The sequence below is a fragment of the Lathyrus oleraceus genome, chromosome 6 (genome assembly GCF_024323335.1).
Source record: "Lathyrus oleraceus cultivar Zhongwan6 chromosome 6, CAAS_Psat_ZW6_1.0, whole genome shotgun sequence".
NCBI lineage: Eukaryota > Viridiplantae > Streptophyta > Magnoliopsida > Fabales > Fabaceae > Lathyrus > Lathyrus oleraceus.
The window spans coordinates 289,764,614-289,786,944 of NC_066584.1; the positions used below are offsets into that span (position 1 = coordinate 289,764,614).

The following is a 22,331-nucleotide window of genomic DNA, read 5'->3' on the forward strand; positions in this document are numbered from 1 at the left end:
TTTGTTTGTGTTTGTGGTCTTAGGACCTTAAAATACTTAATAAATAACAAAAACCCTAAAAAATGTTTGTGCGGACTGTTGGATTTGATCTGAGCTTTGGACTTAGAATTATGCAACATTTCCTATGCAAAAGGACTTCGCCAATGCCAACATTTCTGAGACCAAGTTATTGTGATTGGAACTTCCATCTGATGCAAGTATTGGGATTCATATGAATTTATCTGCTACATGGTCTTGATGAAAATGTTACTTTGAACCTGTGTCTAATGCCTTATTCTGAGCCAATCAGAGAGTATGTCATCTGATACATTGGAAGATTAAGAAGAAGACTGTGTAGTTGCTTGCTTGGATGTAGCTATCTTTATTTGATGCCTTACTCTTCATATTTCTATTTACTTGTTGATATTGCTTGACTTAAAGTCCAAAGGAAAAATGGGTTTCTATATGACATTCTTCTCTATTGGATTGCATCCCATTGGTCAGATCTTTTCAACTCTTAACTTTTAATTTTTGCTTAGGATTAGTCTCTTCATCTCCTCCCATTTCTTAAATTTCAAATCTCTCCCCCTTTTAAAAACCTTCTTTGCTTGTGATTTCTAAACTTAGTCTTTATTGCAAATTAGAAACTTTGGCCTTATGCCATTGCATTTTTAAACTCTTTCCTTAAATCAAACTTGTAAATGAATCTAACCATATTGACTTAAAATTTCAAAAGAAAAAAAGAACTAACACTCATTCAAACTCTTTTAGGCCCTTTGTGCCTCTTTTAAATTTAAATTTTGATTAAAAGCAATCCACTCATTTTGAAATTGATACCACGAACTACGAGGTTTTGATCCCTCATTTTTATGTTAGTACGTAAGCACAAGTCCGAAGGTCTTGTCAAACACAAAAATATAATTAATGAATTTTTTTCTCATCCCCATACTCTATTTATTGCAAACATCTTTTATACCAAAAACACATACACACATAAAAAAGGGCTCCCTAGGAGTACCTAAGACACTTTGGATGCTAACACCTTCCCTCTATGTAACTAACCCCCTTACCTGTAATCTCTGACATTTTATTAGTTTTGATTTGAAAACTTCTTATCTTTGGGTTTTGTTCATACTTTTCCCTTTTCCTTTAGAAACAATAAAAGTGTGGTAGCGACTCTGGTTTTATTGACGTTAAGTTTATCCATAGCTTAATGGTCATGAATTTACCGCTACACTTAGGAAATAGTCCCAGATAGAAAGTAGCACTCACATTAAAAGCCTTTATAAAGAGTTATGTTCATTAACTCAACAAAAGGACAAAAGAGGATAAAGTTCCATATGGACTAGTGTGGTAGTCTCAAGCATTATGTAATTTGTCTCCTCCATACACCTCCTTGTTGGGCGACACCAGCTCCGGAATCGGGTCCGAGGGTGTGGACGTAGAGGAGCTAGTGGAAGCTTATAGGCGACACTTCAGAACTTATGTAAGATGCATAAGAGAAATCAGGATACTTATGATGTTATACAACGGCGCCGATGGTACTTCGGCGGTCGGCATGAGATAGATGGTTGTTGCTCTTGTGTTCTAATCGTTGCTTAAGTTTGATTTTTGAATTTGTAAATAGGAAATAATTCGTGAAGTGTTGCTGAACAAAGACATGCAACTCTTGGAAAACGTTGTTGTAGGCGAAACAATACACCTTTTGGTAAAAGTGTTGTTGAAAGGATGTTGTTTCATCAAGGGTTGCAACCTTGTGAAACAACCCAAACATGGCCTATAAATAAATCATTCCGAATTTAGAAATCACAACACAAAACACATATCCTTTTTAGAAACATTCTAGATTCTCTTCCCTACATTTGAGTTTTCCCCCGTCTTGTGCAAACTCGAGTATAGGTTGAATTATAATGGGTATTCCTGCATAGAAACCCTAAGACATTCGAGAATCTTGAAATACTATAAGGAAAGTGATTCTTTCACGATTCCATCTTGGATCCATTCAATCTAGAAGCCTTATCTAACAGTTGTATAGTATCTCAAATCATGGCCGCCAATGCTTTGGTTTCAAGCATCAAAGTGATGAACCATGACCTTGTCAAGTTGGATCGTTTCAATGGAACAAACTTTACCTTTTGGCAAGACAAAATGACGTTTCAATTGACCTCCTTGAAGATTTACTATGTCTTAGATCCTGACTTGACACCAATTCCAGAACTAACATAGATGACACCGATGAAGTCAAGAAGGAATGAAAGAAACAAAAGGAAGATGAATTACTATGCCGTGGACATATTATGAATGCATTATTTGATCGTCTCTATGATCTATACACCGATATCCAATCTGCAATAGAGATCTGGAAAGCACTCGATTTCAAATTCAAGATTGAAGAGGAAGGTATGAAAAAGTTCTAATATCTAAATACTTTGATTTTAAAATGTTACACTCTAAGCTTATTCCTCCAGAAGTACACGAGTTACAAGTTCTCGTATATAAAATAAAAGCTGTAAAAATAGACATTCCATAAGATTTCCAAGTTGGTGCAATCGTTGCAAAATTGCCACCTTCGTGGAAAGGATACAAGAAGAAATTGTTGTATAGTTCTGAGGGTTTCTCGTTGGAGAAAATTCAGAAACACATTTGAATCGAGGAGGAGACGGAGGATAGAGAAAAGTCTGAATTCGTTGGGTACTCTAAAGCCAATTTTACGATTGCAAAAGGAAAGAGGAAACACAATGGCATGAAGAACCATCTTGTCCGTAATAAGGAACATAACAAGTTCAATAACTCTAGCAAACCAAAAGAACCAAAAGGCAGCTGCTATGTGTGGGGAAAACTAGGCTACTTTGCTCGAGACTGCAGTCATAACAAGTCCAAAAATGATGTTAATATTGTTCATGCCAATGACGACATAATTGCTACAGTGAGCGAGATTATGGAAATCAAAGGCAAAATGCAAGGAAAATGGTATGATACATGTGCTACCGTGCATGTTTCTTATGACAAAGCAACATTTAAAACCTATTATGAAGTAAATGATGGACAAGAAGTGTAAATGGAAAATGAAGTACGATCGAGAGTCGTTGGAATGGGATCCGTCGAACTAAATTTCACTTCAGGAAAGAAAGTCACTCTTGTCAATGTACTTCATGTCCCCGATATGAATAGGAACCATATTAGTGGGGACTTGTTGGAAAAACCAGGAATTAAGTCTGTTTATGAATCAAACAAACTAATATCAATCTGTAACAGTGTATTTGTAGGAAAATGATATTTCGCTGATGGAATGATTAAACTTTGTACTACTGATAATATTATTAATGAAATTTCTAATTCTGCTTATATGCTTGAATATATTTCTTTATGGTATTCTAGATTAGCACATATTGGTATTAGTACTATGAATAGACTAATTAAATCCGGATTGATCTCATGCAACATTCATGATTTCAAAAAATGTGAAAAATGTGTTAAATAAAAAATGATGAAGAAAATTTTCAAAAGTGTTGAAAGAAAATCAAATTTCTTGTTCTTATGCACTCTGATTTGTGTGAATTTAATGACATGTTAACCTATGGGAGAAATCGGTATTTCATAACCTTTATCGATGATTGCTCTAGGTTCACACATGTATACTTTTTAAAGCATAAAGATGATTCCTTTAATGCCTTTAAAATTTTTAAAGCGGAAGTAGAAAATCAATTAAGTAGAAGTATCAAAGTCCTTAGGAGTGATAGGGACGGTGATATTTTTCTACAGAATTTGATGCATGTTATGAAGAATATGGAATTATACATGAATGTTCTTCACCTCGCACACCAAAATGGTCTAGCCTAGAGAAAGAATCGAACATATTAAAAAACGATAAATGTTATGTTAATGCATTATGAGTTGTCATTTAATTTGTGGGGTGAAGCATTATTATCTGCATGTCATATCATGAATATGATTCCTTTAAAATTAACCGGTACTAGACCTTTAGCTTTTTACGCTCTTTTTCTTTTCAAAAGAGAGTACCTCGGGTTTCCTATGAGATGTGTTATATGTGAGAGACGATTATGAACATTTCCTGTCATTTCGATGTGAAATGTAAAAAAATCATCTAATGACATCTAACCGTAAGTAGCAACCCAAGACATATAGATCCATTATGGAACTCCAAAATAAGTTACATTGTACCTTCAATATATTGGTGGAAAGACATTGAACTTATGATTAACTCAAAAAATGCCAAACACTAAATATATAAAAAAAAAATTATTTATTCAAAATTTCAATTTCAATTTTTCAGTTTATAAAAGTCTAAACCCTCTATTAGACCTAACCCTATTTTTAATATTTAAATAATTTGATTCTAATTATTCTTAGTGATGCTATTTATTTAATTCATAATAATATCTCTAATCATAAGTCATAACCCATGTGTTATTATTTTCCCAATGACATCACATGCTCCTCTAAATCCACATCACACCTCCCCTTCACACTATATATACCCCTCCCCTCCCCTTTCCCTCTCCACTCCTAAATTCAAACAACAAAATCTCACCTCATTCTCATTCTCTTTTCTTCTCATAATTCACAGTTCATTTCTCAAAATCTCAAAATCTTTAATCACAAGACAACAAAAATGCACAACATTAGTCTAAACATGCCACCAATTACTCAAACATTCAACCCCGAACACATTTTCAAAAACCGTTGCATTTGGGTGAATGGACCTGTAATAGTTGGTGCTGGCCCTTCAGGCTTAGCAGTTGCAGCTTGTCTAAAAGACCAAAATGTCCCTTTCGTCATCGTCGAACGAGCTAACTGCATTGCTTCCCTTTGGCAGAATCGAACCTACGATCGCCTTAAGCTTCACCTTCCTAAACAATTATGTCAACTACCAAACTTCCCTTTCCCTGATGACTTCCCTGAATACCCTTCAAAATTTCAGTTCATCAACTACCTCGATTCATACGCGAAACATTTCAACATAACACCGAATTTCAATGAAACAGTGCAGTCTGCTAAGTATGATGAAACCTTTGGTCTTTGGAGGATCAAGACTATTAGGAAAAAAAGCGATGAATTCGAATTCGTTGAAGTTGAGTATATTTGTAAGTGGCTTGTTGTTGCTACGGGCGAAAACGCGGAGAAAGTTGTGCCTGAATTCGAAGGTTTGAATGATTTTGGTGGACATGTTATGCATGCTTGTGATTATAAATCTGGTGAGAGTTATAGTGGAAAGAAAGTTCTTGTCGTTGGATGCGGAAATTCGGGCATGGAAGTTTCTCTTGATCTTTGTAACCATAATGCAAATCCATCAATGGTTATTAGAAGCTCAGTGAGTTCTAAAAAAAGATCCTTTTTGTTAAGGTTTATATAGATTCTATGTTCTGACCCTTTTTCTGATTTTGATTATCAGGTTCATGTGTTGCCAAGGGAAGTGTTTGGAAAATCAACCTATGAGTTAGCAGCTATGTTGATGAAAAAGCTACCAATTTGGATGGTTGATAAGATATTGCTTGTTCTAACTCGGTTGATTTTGGGGAATGTCGAAAAGTATGGTGTTAAAAGGCCATGTGTTGGACCTTTAGAGCTTAAGAACATTTCCGGGAGGACACCGGTTTTAGATATCGGAGCACTCGAGAAAATCCGATCCGGAAAAATCAATGTTGTTCCCGGAATTAAGAGGTTTTCACAAGGGAAAGTCGAACTCGTTGATGGAAGTTTTCTTGATATTGATTCCGTTGTTCTTGCTACCGGTTATAGAAGCAATGTACCTTCATGGCTTAAGGTTAGTTACTTTCGTCTTTAATATTGTATACTCTCTTCGGTCTGTCGTTATCATTGAATAACTGATGTATCTGATCTATATATACAGGAGAATGAGTTTTTTTCGGAGGATGGAATACCGAAAGATCCATTTCCAAATGGATGGAAAGGAAAAGCTGGTCTATATGCAGTTGGATTTACAAGAAAAGGACTTTCTGGTGCATCATTGGATGCAATTAGTGTTTCTCATGACATAGCCAAAAGCTTGAAAGAAGAAACCAAACAGAGAAAGAAAACAGTGGCTGCACGCCATAGGAGATGCATTTCACACTTCTAAGGAACATGTTATGATTAGATTGTTTCTTAATACGAAATTATAGTACACAAAAGATTAGCCCTCTCCTTAAGAAAATGATTATTATTTTTGTATAAAGGATGATGAGGCTTATTTGATTGATTATGTTTATTGTTTCACACTCTAATGATGGTGTGTATTGTATTAAAATTTTCATGTTTTGTTAATGAATGAAGTCAAAGCTATTTCTCTTTCTTCTATGATATGATTAATTTATTTTTTGGTCAAAGGCTCAATGTTAATCCTAAGGGCAAGTTCAAGGGGTTATGTGCTTCAAAAAATGTACAATAAATGTTGACATTGAAGTTGGAAGGAAACAAATTTATGAACCTTATATATTCCCCATGTTGCATAGCACATGGACAGATTCTGATGTTAGAAGAAAAATAAATATTAGATTCTTTGGTGCTATGGATAGGAACGAAATTGAAAAGAAAAGAGACAATTTTACTCTTTTATCATATAGGACGATTTTGAATTTTATATGGTTTCTTTAATAACTAATTATTGCTGGATTTTAAAAAGATAACAATATATACAAATCATACAAACAAAAATAATTTTTCTGTTGAGACAAAAATGAAAGAATAGGTATGAGATGATGTCTATTCTCGTTCCGATTAAGTTGAAAAATCAACAAATAAATTTTAATGCCAAATAATAATTCACCATAAAAATTATATTTGATAATCATTCATAAATAGTTAGTTAAGTTAATTTATAATTTATTAATTAAATAATAAATTTAATATTCTTCTATTATTTGAATGATAGTCATTAATAAATAAGATCATTCATGAATTAAATAAAATGAATATGAACAAAAGAAATTAAGTTCGTTAACTAAATAAATTAAATTTAAACTATTTATAATTCGACTCGTTATCTTTTATATATATATATATATATATTAAAAAAAGTTTGAAGTCCGTAAAACAACGAGTTGAGCCTAATTGTCCGTGAATTTTAAAAGAGTTGAATTTGAACTTAACAAAAAGTTTGTGTCAAACTCGAGTCGAATTTTAAAGTAAATCAATTTTTATCGAGTCGAGCCGTACTGTAATGAGTTCAACTCGACTCAACACATTTTCAACTTTATCAATAATATAAATAATGTCAAATATGGTTAAGTACATGTCAATAAAAGAGAAGTAAGATTCAATATTGCATAAATTGTATACGATAAAGAAAACAAATCATACACTTCAATGACTTATATTATGTAACACTTATATATAATATACATCTAGAATAATATTACATATAATATTTATTGGTACTGATACAATATAAGTGTCTAACGACATCATTCATATAGACATGTCCAAAATATAATATACATGATATGACACATGATATACAAAAGTGTCTAATCAAAATGCTAAGATATATACATATGAATAGCGGAAGCGGAAACGACAATGAAACATAAGAAAATCTACGAACTCCTTCAAACAACCTTACTTTTTTGATTTTTTTACCGAGATAACCCAGTTTTTCGAAAAAATTCCCAAAATACCCCAGTTTTCAACAAAATTCCCAATCTACCCCACTTTTAGGAGGAGGCGCCAATTGAATTGGCGACTCCTCTTAAAAATTGCAAGGAGGCGCCAATTGGATTGGCTAGGGCAGGTGCCCTAGCCAATCCAATTGGCGCCTATGTGTAAGTTTTAAGAGGAGACGCCAATTCAATTGGTGACTCCCTTAAACAAGCCTCAAATGGCAAAACCTCCAACATGAAAATTATAGATCTTTTCAAGACAATGAATTTGGACATAAATTTTGCATCATTTAGATTTTTTATGAGAAAGTTATGGACAGTTGAAGTTGGACTTCTGAGTTTTTCAACTGTTATCTGACCTATAATGTTTTGTATTATCCCATGTGTTTCTTTTAGAATTATGAAATTTTGTCCAACATAACAATTGAAGTAGACATATCAAATTTTGCAATGCACTTTGTCCCACCTCAAAATAATTAAAAATGAGTGAGTTAGGTCCCTGCGAACTTGACCCAAAATTAGGGTTTCTGTCAAAATGACCTATAATGAATGATGAGCTTCCAAGTAACAAATGGATTTTTGATGAACATAAAAGTTGTTCATATGGCGACTCTTCTTAAAACTTAAATGGAGGCGCCAATTGGATTGGCTAGGGCAGGTGCCCTAGCCAATCCAATTGGCGCTTATGTGTAGGTTTTAAGAGGAGGCGCCAACTCAATTGGCGACTCCCTCATAAAATGCCTTTTTTGTCTTATAAATAGATGCGTTGTGTGACCAATTGTTACACAACTCATATAATCATTTAGCTATCATGTTTGGTGTTCGTCGCCGATACGGTAAGGTGATTTATGCGAGAGACAAACCTCAATTGCTGATGCTATTTTGGAACATCACCATGTTAGATCAACTGAAGAGGGAGCTGGTTCGATGGTTAGACGGGAAAATACCAGAAGGGGAAAAAATAAGAAGTATTGAGAGACTTGACAGTATCTTTGGTTGGGTGCGAATGAAGATTGATAAGGATGCTAGGGAAATGATGTTCGGTCGAGACGACATTAATTTGATTGTTCTAATCAGTTAGAATTATTTATGTTTTCAGATGTTTTGTACTGATGTTTGTTATGAAACTCGTTGTAACAAGAACTTAATGATATATAATGATTGATTGTTACAGAAATACAATGTTACAAAAAGCTTAAGATCTAGATGATGCTCTTTGATTGGGACAGTTGTTTTTGTTGTGTCCTGGTTGACGACAGATACTACATAATCTTATCATTTTATCTGTGGAATCCATCTCTGTTCTGATACGTGTGCTGTTTGGCCTTCCTTTCATCTTTCTACGCATCTCTTCATTGTGCCAAACAATATCTCCTTCATATGGAGGCCAGTAATCCTCCATTGGTAGTACTGAAAAGCTTTGACTATATACATTCATGATGGTGTTGGCCTTGTACACATCAGATAAATGGATGTAAGCGTCTTGACGAGTATAAGCGCATGCTGCAATGACATGGGAGCAAGGTATGCGGAAGGCCTGAAATTTTCCACAATCGCACCAACTTCTGTGTAGTCTAACAGCGTAGGCTAAATTTGGTCTCCCCTCGTTGTTGCCCATTGTTTCCTGGACGCTGAAATTTTGTCTATGACGGTCAAAGACTGTTACAGTGTGTGTCGTAGCTTTGATGCTCTCCTCTTTCATGACCTTCATGCAACATTCACTGAATACTTGTCCGGACATTAACACTGCACTCCATCTTTCACCTCTTGTTGCGAACATAGAAGCCAACCTATAATAGGTTGATCTTACCAAGGCGGTTATCGACAGATTTTGAATTCCTTTGAAAACCCCGTTCATGCATTCCACAATGTTTGTTGTCATGTGGCCCCATCGACAACCACCGTCAAATGCTCTTGTCCACTGCTCTACTGGTATGTTATTTATCCATCTCCCCGCGTCTTCATTAGACAGTCTGATTTCATCACGATAATATTGAAATGACGGTTGAGTTAAAGCATACCCAACATTCACCACCTTCTTGCGAAGATTCTTATCTTTTATAGCACGCATGAAGTTTTGTGCAATGTGTCTGATACAGTAGACATGTGTAGAAGGAGGATCATGCCATCCGTTGTCATGGTTGTTGTAGGCATTCTCAATGGCAGCATGTCTATCAGAAATCAAACATAGATTGGCTTGTGGAGCGACATGCGTTCTGAGATGTCGAAGAAAGAAACCCCATCCTCCAGCCGTTTCACCTTCAACAAGAGCAAAGGCAATGGGAAACACGTTGTTGTTACCGTCTTGTGCAACCGCCATGAGCAAAGTACCCTTGTATTTTCCGTATAACCAAGTGCCATCAATTTGCAAGAGAGGTTTGCAGAAAGAGAAACCTTTGATGCACGGGTCAAATTCCCAAAAGAGACGGTGAAATATTCTATTACCTGTAGCACAGGTTCCGTCTGACATCATTGTTGGTACTGTCTCCATAATTGCCACAGTTCCTGGGACATAAGTTTTTAGTGCCCATAAAAACCTTGGCAATTCCTTGAATGAATCCTCCCAGTTGCCGAAAACCTGTTCAACAGCCTTTGTCCTTGCAATCCTTGCTTTCTTATAAGATGGAGTATAATTATATGTTGTTCGGATATGGGATATAATTATACTCACCTTCACTGATGGGTCTTTATTTACCAATGGCAGAATGTCTTGACATATCAAAGTTGTGCTCAGTTTACGATGATCTTGTTCAACGTTAGATGCAACACAACTGTGCGATGGGTCTATTGAAGCGATCTCCCAGGAGTCATTTTTCTTCTTGTAAGACGCAGCCAAACGAAACTTACAAAGCATGTTACGACATTTGATAACATACCTTCTAGAGTCAGTGCGTTTCATTGTAAAGTCAGCAAAGTTGTTCATGTGGAATTTTTTGATTGCCAAGACACATTCTTCTTTGGTACGAAACATGTCTCCCACCTTTAATTCGCCTACTGGTCTCAGATACGGATTATAGAAGACACTGTCGGATGTTTCATCGTCGTGAAGATCCATATTTGTCATATGTTGAGGCGGATTGTAGACATGACTAGGAGGTATTGGTGGTGGTTGATCATCATCTTCATCGTCGTTGTTCAGCATGTGATCAACCTGTATCTCGGTCTCCTCTTATTTTTCATCAACAACGTCGACTTCTACTTCTGCTTCTGGGTTGAGTTCATCTGACCATTGTGCATCATCTGCATCATCTTCACCAGCTTCATCTTGATCGGTTAGTTGAGACTGTTGAGACGGTATACATGGTTGTAGAGTAATGTACAACTCGATACAATCCATGCCTGAATGTTCATGACTAACAAACATGTTTTCAACATCTTCATCGTCTCGTACCTTAAGGGGGAAAAACTTGCATTGACCATTCTCAAAAAATATTGGATTTTGATATGTGATCTTTGACACAATACCTGATCCTATAAAGGATTGTATTCTTTTTTTCAAATGCAAAAAGGTTGAATTTCTCTTGATTGTGATTCTAATGGTATCAGTGTTTCGAAAACAAAAACCATGAAGCTCAGACTCAAAAGTTTCACCGTTGCAGTGAACGTTGACACTGTATAATGATGAAGATGACATTGTGGAGATGAAAACTATTTTGGAAGTGCAGATGAATGTGAGTGAAGTGTCTTGGATGTTGATAGTAAGACACTTAAATAGATGGTATCAGTGTCTCACATGCAAGCTAGTTTTGAGATGATGTGTCTGTCATGCAAGCTACTCTGAGATGATGTGTCAAGCATGCTAGCTAGTTCTGAGATGATGTGTTAGTCATGCAAGACAGTGTGAGTTGATGTGTCAACCATGCAAGCTATCAAGAAGTGACTCTTCAGCATGCAGGAGACATGACAGCCACGTGTCTGACATGTAAGCTAGTTCTGAGATGATGTGTCAGTCATGCAAGACAGTCTGAGATGATATGTCAACCATGCAAGCTATCAAGAAGTTAGTCATCAGCATGCATGAGACAAGACAGACACGTGTCGGACATGTAAGATAGTCAGAGATGATGTGTCAATCATGCAAGCCATCCACAAGTGACTTGTTCAGCATGCAGGAGACAAGACTGCCACGTGTCAGACATGCACATACACATGTTTTGACAGAAACCCTAATTTTGGGTCAACTTTGCAAGGACCTAACTAACTCATTTTTAATTATTTTGAGGCGGGACCAAGTGCATTGCAAAATTTGAGATGTCTACTTCAAATGTTATGTTGGACAAATTTTCATAATTCTAAAAGAAACACATGCGATAATGCAAAACATTATAGGTCAGATAACAGTTGAAAAACTCAGTAGTCCAACTTCAACTGCCCATAACTTTCTCAAACAAAATCCAAATGATGCAAAATTTATGTCCAAATTCATTGCCTTGAAAAGATCTACAACTTTCATGTTTGAGGTTTTCTCATTTGAGGCTTTTTAAGGGAGTCGCCAATTGGATTGACGCCTCCTCCTAAAAATTATACATAGGCGCCAATTGGATTGGCTAGGGCACCTGCCCTAGCCAATCCAATTGGCGCCTCCCTTTAAGTTTTAAGAGGAGTCGCCAATCCAATTGGCGACACCTCCTAAAAGTGGGGTAGTTTGGGAATTTTTTTGAAACGTGGGGTATTTTGGGAATTTTTTCGAAAAACTGGGTTATCTCGGTAAAAAAACCTACTTTTTTCTTTGTCTTACCTTGAATTACCTGAAATTAAAAAATATAATGGGTGAGATAATAATCTTAGTGGATTCTCCTATCTTATGTGTCCACTTGGTTATAAAGGGTCACTAAAGAATATTCTAACTTAAGTCATTTCACTTTGTTGTACTTGTATATACTTATCCAAAAGAACAAAAGGTTAAGTACCTAGGAATTTTTGCTTCATATAGAAACATATAAACTTGAGTCAACACAACTCAATAAACTTCTGTTCGGGAATGCAAACAATAAAATATCTTTTCCTGGCCAATCTCATGTCTAGGACTATGGATACAGGTCACAAATCTTTATCACGTCGAACAACTTTCTCCGGCCTATCCTACATCTAGGAAAATAGGACATGTGTCACTGATGTCCGTTCTCTAAGGAATGTCTTTCCCCGACAAGCACCTCTCACATAGGCCAAGACACGGGTCACGGACTTTCCACAATAATCAAAGTACTTTTCCCGATAAGCACCTCTCACATAGGTCAAGACACGGGTCACAGTATTCATCTCAATGATTCATCTATCCCAATAACTAATTTACATAAGAATTGGACTCGGGACAATTATGAATAGGGGTTATTTCTGAATATGTGATTATTCACAACAATCACTGTGTAATTATACTCCTCAATTACCACATGATTATTCTCATCAATCACATATCATAATATATTTTCATACAAATCCAACTAGAATCATAACTAGACTATCGTTAACCATCAATGTCATTTGGGCACTCTCGTAGACGCAACGATTCATCTCAAATGACTACTCGCTCATGGATACACACCATTGTACCTTTCATAATCAAGCATCACAACCTAAATTATCCATCATAACCTAAGATCATCTTTACTAATTATTTTCACCTAACTATAATCTTAGGTTTAAACTAATTCACTATCATAGAACTTGATCAATTATTGTCTATTCAATACATATATCACATAATAACACCACACATAATATTAGCACAATTGACAGCTATAAACGGCTATAAGATAACTAACATGTTTATGAGCATATAATATTATTATAACACAAACAATACACATAATTAACGTAATATAGTTAAACATAATATAATTCTATCGGAGCATGATTAGAGGGAATAAATAGTTAGCATACAATTAGCATAATAACATAGAATGATAATGTGTTACATAACGAGACCATGATAAGTATAGCACACACAGTGTGATGCAACCAATTACGACACAGTGGCAAAGTATGATGAACATCATCTTAAACCAAATAAACTTGCTAGAAGCACAAGAACATACATTACACACAAGAGCGCTAAAAATGCAATCTAAGAATAATATAACAGAGTATTGTTACTTGTTATCATCAACATAACATCAATACTACAACAACACAACAACCATACAATAATCAACATCACATAACTTCAAGGATTAGTAACAACAACACATGACATATCAAGAATCATATTTCCACCCTTACTAGCTATAAACATGTATGAGGAAAATCAAAAGTTTGGAATGATATGTAGAAAAGTATTTTGTCATTTACTGAACTTAATTTGAGCAATGACCATCTTTCCCTTGCCAAATTCTCATATTTTTCAAATTGCCACTCTTCTCAATTACCAATTTTTCTTTGCTTACTAACGGGTAAGGATTAAGATAATTGATTAAGAATTTATCTCTTCTTAACTCACCAATTATTCAATTTGTTCAATTTAATAAAAAAGTTAGCCTTTAAGAAAATATGGGATATCACATTATCCCCCCTTCTCACTGACTTTTATCCAACAAAGAGGTGTCATGCATCTCCTTCAATAAAGAGCCTCGTATAGGGTCATACCAATACTCGCATGGTAGCTATTATTATATGTGAATTCAATCAAGGCTAAAAGATCCTTCTAATTTCCTCCACTTTCAAGTACACATGCTCTTAACATATCCTCCAAGGTCTGGTCGTCCGTCTCAGGATGATTCGATGTGCTCAAGCATAACTTCGAACCCATAGCATGTCGAAATGCCGCCAAAAATCTTAAAGTGAAATTCGGATCTCTATCAAATACGATAATAGAGGGAATACCATGCTATATCACAATTTCCGCAATGAACAATATTGCAAGATGAATAGTCTTGTACATGGTCTTCACGGCTAGAAAATGGACTAACTTAGTTAAACAATCCATGATTACCCAGATCGAGTTGTTACCACCATGAGTATGTTGCAATCCTGTAGAAAATTCCATGGAAATACTATTCCATTTCCCCTCTAAAACTTCTAATTTTTGCAACAATCCACCTGGATTTTGATGCTCAATCCTTATTTGTTGACACACCACACATCTAGCTACATACTCAACAATATTTTTCTTCATACCAGACCACCAATAATTCTTCTTCAGGTCTTGATACATTTTTGATGAACCTAGATGGATGGTAAACACACTTTTATGTGTCTCTTATAAAACTACCCTTCTTAACTTCACATAATCAGAACGCACATTCTTTTATTAAATATAAGAATTCCATCCATGGCTTGGGTGAAGCCTGATTTATTTGACATAGCCTGTAACACCTCATCTAGTAATTAACTTTGTCGAATCCTTTCCCTCATTTCAGAAATGACATTCAAATTACCCATCAAGATACCTGTCTGAGTCCAAACAAATTGAAAATTAGATTCTAACAGATCATGTTATAATATCATTAATTATGCCTTATGCATCTCTTTCTGACTCAACGCATATGCTACCTTATCTGCCTTACCCAAATGGTACTTTAATTCGAAATCAAAGTCCTTCAGGTACTATGTAACACCCTAAACCCTGAAATGAAAAATAACGCAAAAACAAAACAAAACACGCATTGGGTGTCACTCAAACACAACATTAACCTACTTCATAACATGAGTTGTATAAAACATTTAATAATTTAAACACCTATCATCAAATGTTCATCTTTACTTAGGCTCATCGCAGCGGAAATAAATCAATTAAGGTAACTTAACAATGATTAAGTCTTATAACATAAACATGGTTATGGAAAAATGCCTCAAACATTAACAACATCGCAAATAACAGCAAACAATAAAACAATCAGTCACCCTCCTCGTGTTACAAATTAGAGCAACGAAATCTAAATAATCGTATAAAATAGGAAAAAGAAGAACAACCTCTACATCATCCTTTAACCTCTAAGCAACTACTTATTTACTTGCACGCCTGTACCCCAAGAAAGAGCCCAAAATCACACAAACAACAAAGGGTGAGAATGCGCTCATAATATATAATGGTGTAGAAGTATGCAAGGGTAACCTAAACAAACATCAACAATTATTCAATCATGAATCATTCACATCAACAACACGAATATTCTCAATCACCAACACCAACATAATCCCCTATTAAAAATGCAATAATGAATGCAATATACACAACACCATGACTCGACAATGCATGTTGTCATGGTTGGAAAAATACAAAGTCACCACCATATTTTATTCATTCCCAAGGAACAGAGGAATAATGATAAAACCTATAGTTAAAGGGAGAGACTAGTGTTCAGGAGTCGGTTAAGCAAGGGAAAGGTGTTAGGCACCCCTCACTTCCATTATACTCAATGTGATGCTCCTCTAATCCTAGGGTTAGTGCGAGTTTCAAAGGGAATGTTTTCCTATATTTTTGTTATCTATTTATTTATGAAGAAAACATTATTATTTAGAGAAAATAATTGATTGACAGAGTTCAGACACAGAAAAGGTTTTTTTGGTTATCGTACTCGCTAGAGTGTTACGACTCTATGCCTACGTACCTCCACATTAGGTGAAGGATCAAAGCACCGTAGTTCTTCTAGAAAATGCTTGTTTGTTTTGTGTTTTTTAGATTGTGAAAGTTCTCAACGAATCAGGGGCGGAGAAATAATTGATTTTGAAAACGCCTCAATTCACAAGGTCAGATGACTTAAACTTTGAATGTGTGACATTGATTTTCGGTTAATTGATTAGTTTGCAAAAAATTTATAATTAATTTAATTTAGAAATTAAATTGAATGATATAACTATATACATAATTGATTTTTATTTTGATATTTTAAACATAATTAGATATATGACAGAAAAATCATTACGATCTCGATTAAACCATAATTATCCTTAGTAATGTCCCAAAAGTTAGCCCTAAAATTAACCATAAAATTATATTAATAAACCCTAAATATTAAAACATGTTTTTTCTATTTTTGTAATTTAAAATTAAATAAAAATAAACCCTTGACTACTAAAATTAATTGTCTTAATTAAATTAATTAATTAATAATTAAATACTATTGATAAATTGTTAACTATAAAATTACTTAATGTAAATAAAGAGTTAAATTAATTAATTAAATAAAAAATTAGGGGGTGCATTTTCTGTTGGGTAGGTATTCTTATTAAATAAATATTTTTGTATATTTGTTTTGATTTTGTTGGTTTTACTAATTAAATGAATCGAAAGATGTTTTCGATTCTCCTTTTTTTTATTTCTTATTTTTTTATTTGCTTTTTTTAATAAAATTATGATAATAATAAAAACTCACTATTTATTTATTTATAATTACAAAAGATCATGTAAATTAAAAAAGGAAAAAAATGAATGGTTTGAATTTAAAAAAATATGAATTAAATTATTGACTGTCTAACAAAGTAAAAATATTCTTAAATCCACTTTAAATACCAAATATCAACCAAAAATATGAGCAATGCATACAACAACGAAGAGTCACATGTAAACTATAGATATAAGAGTAAAAGAAAACCAACCTACGAGATGGAGGTTGTCCCAGTTAAGCGAAGAGGCAAAATATCTCGTTTTTTTGATATCTCCTTCTTCTTCGTGTTTTTTTTTATATCTCATTCTTCTTTTGCTTGTTCTTGCCTGCGAGGTCTTGCTGATGGAACGGAGGCCTATGGTTTAGTTGTTGTTGTTCTTCAGTGTGAAGAGTAACAACTTTTAGGGAGTGAATTTATGAATTATGGATGGAAAAAAGTGTAAAGAACTTGTGAAATTTATAGATAAGAATTAGGTCAAAATTGAATGAGATTTGAATATTTTTGGAATGATTTTATTTGACCTGATTTTATCTATTTCTTAGAGGCTAAGCCAATGAATCTGGATGAATTCTTGGCTTTGTGAATAAATTAAATAAAAATAAATTTTGATATTAAAAATAAAATAATAAAAAAATTGAAAATATACAAATAAAAATAAAAGTGAAATTTTAATTATAAAATAAAACATAAAAAGGAGAAAACTCTAAAAGTAAAGAAAAAAAAGAGAGAAAAAACTAAAAGTGGGGGAAATGAGATTCGAATTCAAGACCTCTCTCTTGTAGCTCCTTTCACATGCTCTTCTACCAATTATGACATTTCATTTATTCAAAATAAAGTGACACTAAAAAGTATATGAAGGATGGACAAAATTTGGGGTACGACAGCTGCCCCTATTTAATCAACTTAAACTGGGAGGATGATGACAATTGGTCTTTATCCTCTTAGGAGGAGGTGATTAAATATATATAGGGTCCCTAATTTTGACCCTGTAGTTAGTAGATCCTAGGAACGAGGAAGGATTGAACAGTCCTTGATGCTCTGTTGGTATCCAAACCAACTTATGATGGAACCCTGGTGAGATCTTGTTGATTAATTTCAGTCCGTCCGGATGAAACTAGCATACAATTTCTATGATCATCCGACCATTGATTGGTAGAACCCTAGTAGAACCCCTTTGATTAGTTTTCACTCATCCGGGTGCAACTTGTGTACGATTACTATGATCATCCGATCATGTTATGAAAATCGGGTAGGACACTAACGATCCTTCGGTCGTTGTTTGATAAAACCCTGGTAGAATTCGTTTGATTAATTTCAGCCCATCCGTGTGAAACTTGTGTGTGATTCCTATGATCATCAGACCATGTTACATAAATTGGCCAGGACTCTAACGGTCCTCCGGTCATTGCGATTCTTATGATCAATCGATCATTTAGAATCTCGTTAGGACTCTGACGATCCTCCAGACGTTGTTTGATAAAACCCTGTGTAATTGATGGAACTTATCCCATGTGTGTGATAGGTTGCTAAGCTGGATATGTGAGAGATGAACCCTTGCTCACTAGTTGATAACGATCATTTGGGATGACCGTTTGACTGGATACATTCTTATGAAGACTCACAGTGAGTAAGCTTGTTGGGGGGGGGGGGATCCTTTGTTGAAATGTGCTTGTGGAAATGTTACTTACTAGGGAAGGTCAATAAGCATTCCGACTCAGGGAATTATACTGGTATAGTTGGGGATTAGACTTCTAGGAGCATTCACAAATCCTATGTTATTTATGTTCATATGGATGCATATTTTGAATTGATGTATATGTTAATGTGTGATGCTTTATTTGGGCTATCGCCTCTTTTATGATGTGTATGAAGAATATGTGATATTGTGGGAATTGTGAGAACAAAGGTTTCTATAACATTTTGACTCTCCAACCCTTTGAGACTTTGATATGTCCATGTACTAGGCCATGATGCTCTTGATGCTTGCGAATGTATTAAAAGGAAGAAATGTTCGTGCTGATTAGATTGTCACTGCTGATTTAGGGGCATAGTGTCTTGTTTGGGATGTTGGAAAGTTTATGATCCTTTTGACATTCCAAAATCGAAGTAACAAATTTTTTTTATAAATTTTTTTATCATGCCTGATGTTTTTATGTATTTTTCACAAATAATTGATATTTTATAATCAACCAGAAAAAACTGAAAAATAAGGCTCGAAAAACAATGTTATTTATTTGAGAAATTTGACATATAATCTGCTTAGGGCATGAAAATTATATTAACCAATGATAAGTTAGGAATCCAAAACAGTAGATCATCTTATTTCATAATCACTTTTTATAATCATTTATTCTAAATCAAATTGAAATCCCCCTATTTTATTTTCTTATTTGGTTAATTTGCCAAGAGCCCTTGCGATATGATACTCGAGTGTCGCTTTCCTACACTATTGTTCTTAGTTACTCGTTTTTGACATGTGCGCGACAGCGGATCAAGCACAAAAGAAAAATCAAAGAAAATAGAAGGAAGAAGATTCCAACCATCAATCATAACCCACTCACGTCGCTGCCGTAAAGCCATTCAAAATTGGGAATAATCGATCTTTTCCGCACCTCAGTCGTGCGCCACCATCCATGCCACGTCCGTCCAAATCCGCCGATAATCTCCCCTCCTTCGCACGAATCCTTCAACCACGCCATAGCCGCTCGGAAAATATTTTGTTTTCTTCCAGACTCTCGTTGTGGTTAGTATTCCTCTTTCCCCTTTTGATTATTTGAAGTGAAGAAGATGAACAAAAGAAAAAGCTTGAGTATGTTCATGGTGAAAGAGGATAATTGATTTTTTGAAAATTGAATTTGTATATCATTTTATAATATATTGTTTTAATTTTTTTAAATAAGATTCATGTGTCACTTTATAATTGGTTGGGGTTAAAGTTAAAGAAGGGATCATGTGCAGGATCTCCACTGGTTCTATCATGAACACTTTTCTTGATGATTATTTGATTAAGATCACATGGCCCAGACTGTAGCTAAATCATGGCCATCTGATCTCCATTAGACGATCTAGCTCTTCCCCCTCTTTTGGCTTATGGTTTCTTTATCTTTTTGTTTGGCTTTCGAGCTTCCTGTTTTGGGCGTTGTCCTTTGGCTTTTTGCGTCGACCTAGTTTATTTTTTCCTTTTCTCTTTTTTTTTTTATTGTTTAGCTATAATGGACTTTTTATTATTTAGACTCTCTATTCTTTACAAGCTTAACACCCCTTAACTATTCATCCCAACCCTTTCCAATATTTTTTTTGTTTTTTTATTTAATTAATTGAGAATTAAGTTAGGAATTGACTTAAATTATTATTAATGTAAATATTAAATGATTAAAATACTTTATATTTCATATTTCAATAAAAAAAATCAAATCATATTCAAATAAAAAATAAAAAATACCTGATCAACATCAAGTCAATTTTCGCTCTTAATCAAAACACTTCAAAAACATTTTCAAATAAATCGGATGAAAAATGACTAGTTGGATGTAATAATCATCCTAGTTCCCGAGTATTTGAATACAAGTCGTAATAGCTTATCGTTTGAATACCCGTCTTTCCTTCAAAACACAATAATTAACCAAACTTAGTTCATTCTTTAGGGGATGAAAAACGATTAGTTGGACGTAATATTCATCCTAGTCCCCGAGTATTTTGATACAATTTGTAATAGCTAGTTGTTCATATGCTTGTGTTCTATTAAAGAATCATGACCTAATTTTCCTCACAAATTTTATAAAACAACTTAGATTTAAAAGTATTATTTAGACGTAATATTCATCCTAGTCTCCGAGTATTTGGATACAAGTTGTAATAGCTTGTCGTTCGAATACTCGTCTTCCACCCAAAAGCAAACGCAACCAATCAAGCTCATTTTTTCCCAAATGCAATCAAATATCAAAACTTTTCATAAACGAAAGATTATTAGTCCATTCCAAGAAGATGAAAGAAACACTTAATTCCTACCATGTGCCAATAGTAAGTAACGTTTTCCGCTCGAATACGATGAGAACATAAATCTGTGAGAATCCAAATTATGTTGTCCATTTTAATACGGCGCAAATGTTCACTTCTTCATGTTTGGGTAGTAAGAAGTGTTATCCGCTCGAATGCAATTAAATAGCTTTAGCTAAAATCGACCAACACACAAACATTTGCTACCCATAACTACATAAATTTGAATTCTCCATCGCACCGGGAGATACGTAGAAGCGAGATTCAACATCTCGTCAAGCACACTAATAAAAAACTTACTTTTTGCCTTTTTCTTTATTTTTGTAAATAAATCATAATAATTAGAATAAATCTAATAACGAAATATAACACTCATATTCACAAAATTGATTAAATGGTTCCTGTTGAGTACAACGGATGTGTGGGGTGCTAATACCTTCCCCACACACAACCGACTCCCGAACTTGAATTTGGTTGCGACAATCGTATTTTTATTCTTTTTGGGTTTTATCGATATTTTTCCTTTAAAAATAAAACTTCAATTAAGACTCTGTTGTATTTTGAGCATTCGTACGCTCAGGTATTTTTCGCATTGTGACAACCTAAATGCTAGTTTTCTATGCATGAGCAACAACTCTGATAAATGCATTCACTCATCATTATATTCTTTTAACAAATTTATAATTAGATATCCATTTTCGATTTGTACCCTAATTGTTCATTTAACAAATTTTGTCAATAGTTTGGTGCCATTGGTCAATTTAATCGAAGTCATAGAGAATAACAAAGCAAAAACAACAATAATTTTTCCTCACTACTAATTTCATGCCAAAAACTTCAATTTACTCAAAGCCCAATGAACTATCAATCGTGATCTATACCAAAGTTTTAATTTAACAAGCTCTAAACTATCATATTACAAATAATAAACATTTTTATAGATTTAAAGTGTTGTAAATTTCTTACAATATTTTTATTTAAATTTCAAGAATGATTTTTATAAAAAAAGTATTATGTTTTTTCTCTGTATTTTTTAATAGTTTTTTCCTCACTAAAGCGCTTAAAGTCTAAATATGACATAGTGTTATAATCTAAAAACGAAGTGAAAATGACAATTCGTTTATTTATCTATCTACTTTTCATTTGAAACTGAACTCATTCAAACAAACAAAGGGAAACTAGAGGCCAAAGGTTGGTGTCAAAACAGATCACCAAACCAAGTTCTTGAACCACAAGACAACGCAAACCCTATAGATTATGTGCTTCAGAGTTTTGGTCTCTGTCTATGAAACTAACACTAGCATAAGAAAACTCAGACATTAAAGTTAAACTCTCAGAGATAATTGCTTCAATTTCTCCTACATATATGTTGCCTTGAGTGTAATTTGCCACTGTTAGGGCATCTGTTCTGAT

The 22,331-nt window shown here is 34.2% G+C and overlaps 1 protein-coding gene across 2 annotated transcripts; it reads left to right on the forward strand.

Moving 5' to 3' along the window:
• The first annotated feature begins 211 nt into the window (after nt 1-211).
• Nucleotides 212-6,131, forward strand: LOC127093001 (probable indole-3-pyruvate monooxygenase YUCCA3). Of its 2 annotated transcripts, XM_051031890.1 has the most exons (4): nt 212-231; nt 4,627-5,311; nt 5,393-5,764; nt 5,852-6,131. In XM_051031890.1, the coding sequence occupies exons 1-4, from the start codon at nt 212-214 to the stop codon at nt 6,077-6,079; spliced, it is 1,305 nt and encodes a 434-aa protein (XP_050887847.1). In that variant the 3' UTR covers nt 6,080-6,131. The 2 variants fall into 2 exon arrangements, with proteins under 2 accessions (XP_050887847.1, XP_050887848.1); XM_051031891.1 differs by lacking the exon at nt 212-231 and having other exon boundaries at nt 4,531-5,311.
• The last annotated feature ends 16,200 nt before the right edge of the window (nt 6,132-22,331 follow it).

Coding starts and splice junctions, on each gene's coding strand:
- LOC127093001 (XM_051031890.1), top strand. CDS start 212: ATGAATTTATCTGCTACATG. Junction 232..4,626: donor ATGAATTTATCTGCTACATG/GTCTTGATGAAA, acceptor GCACAACATTAG/TCTAAACATGCCACCAATTA. Junction 5,765..5,851: donor ATGTACCTTCATGGCTTAAG/GTTAGTTACTTT, acceptor CTATATATACAG/GAGAATGAGTTTTTTTCGGA.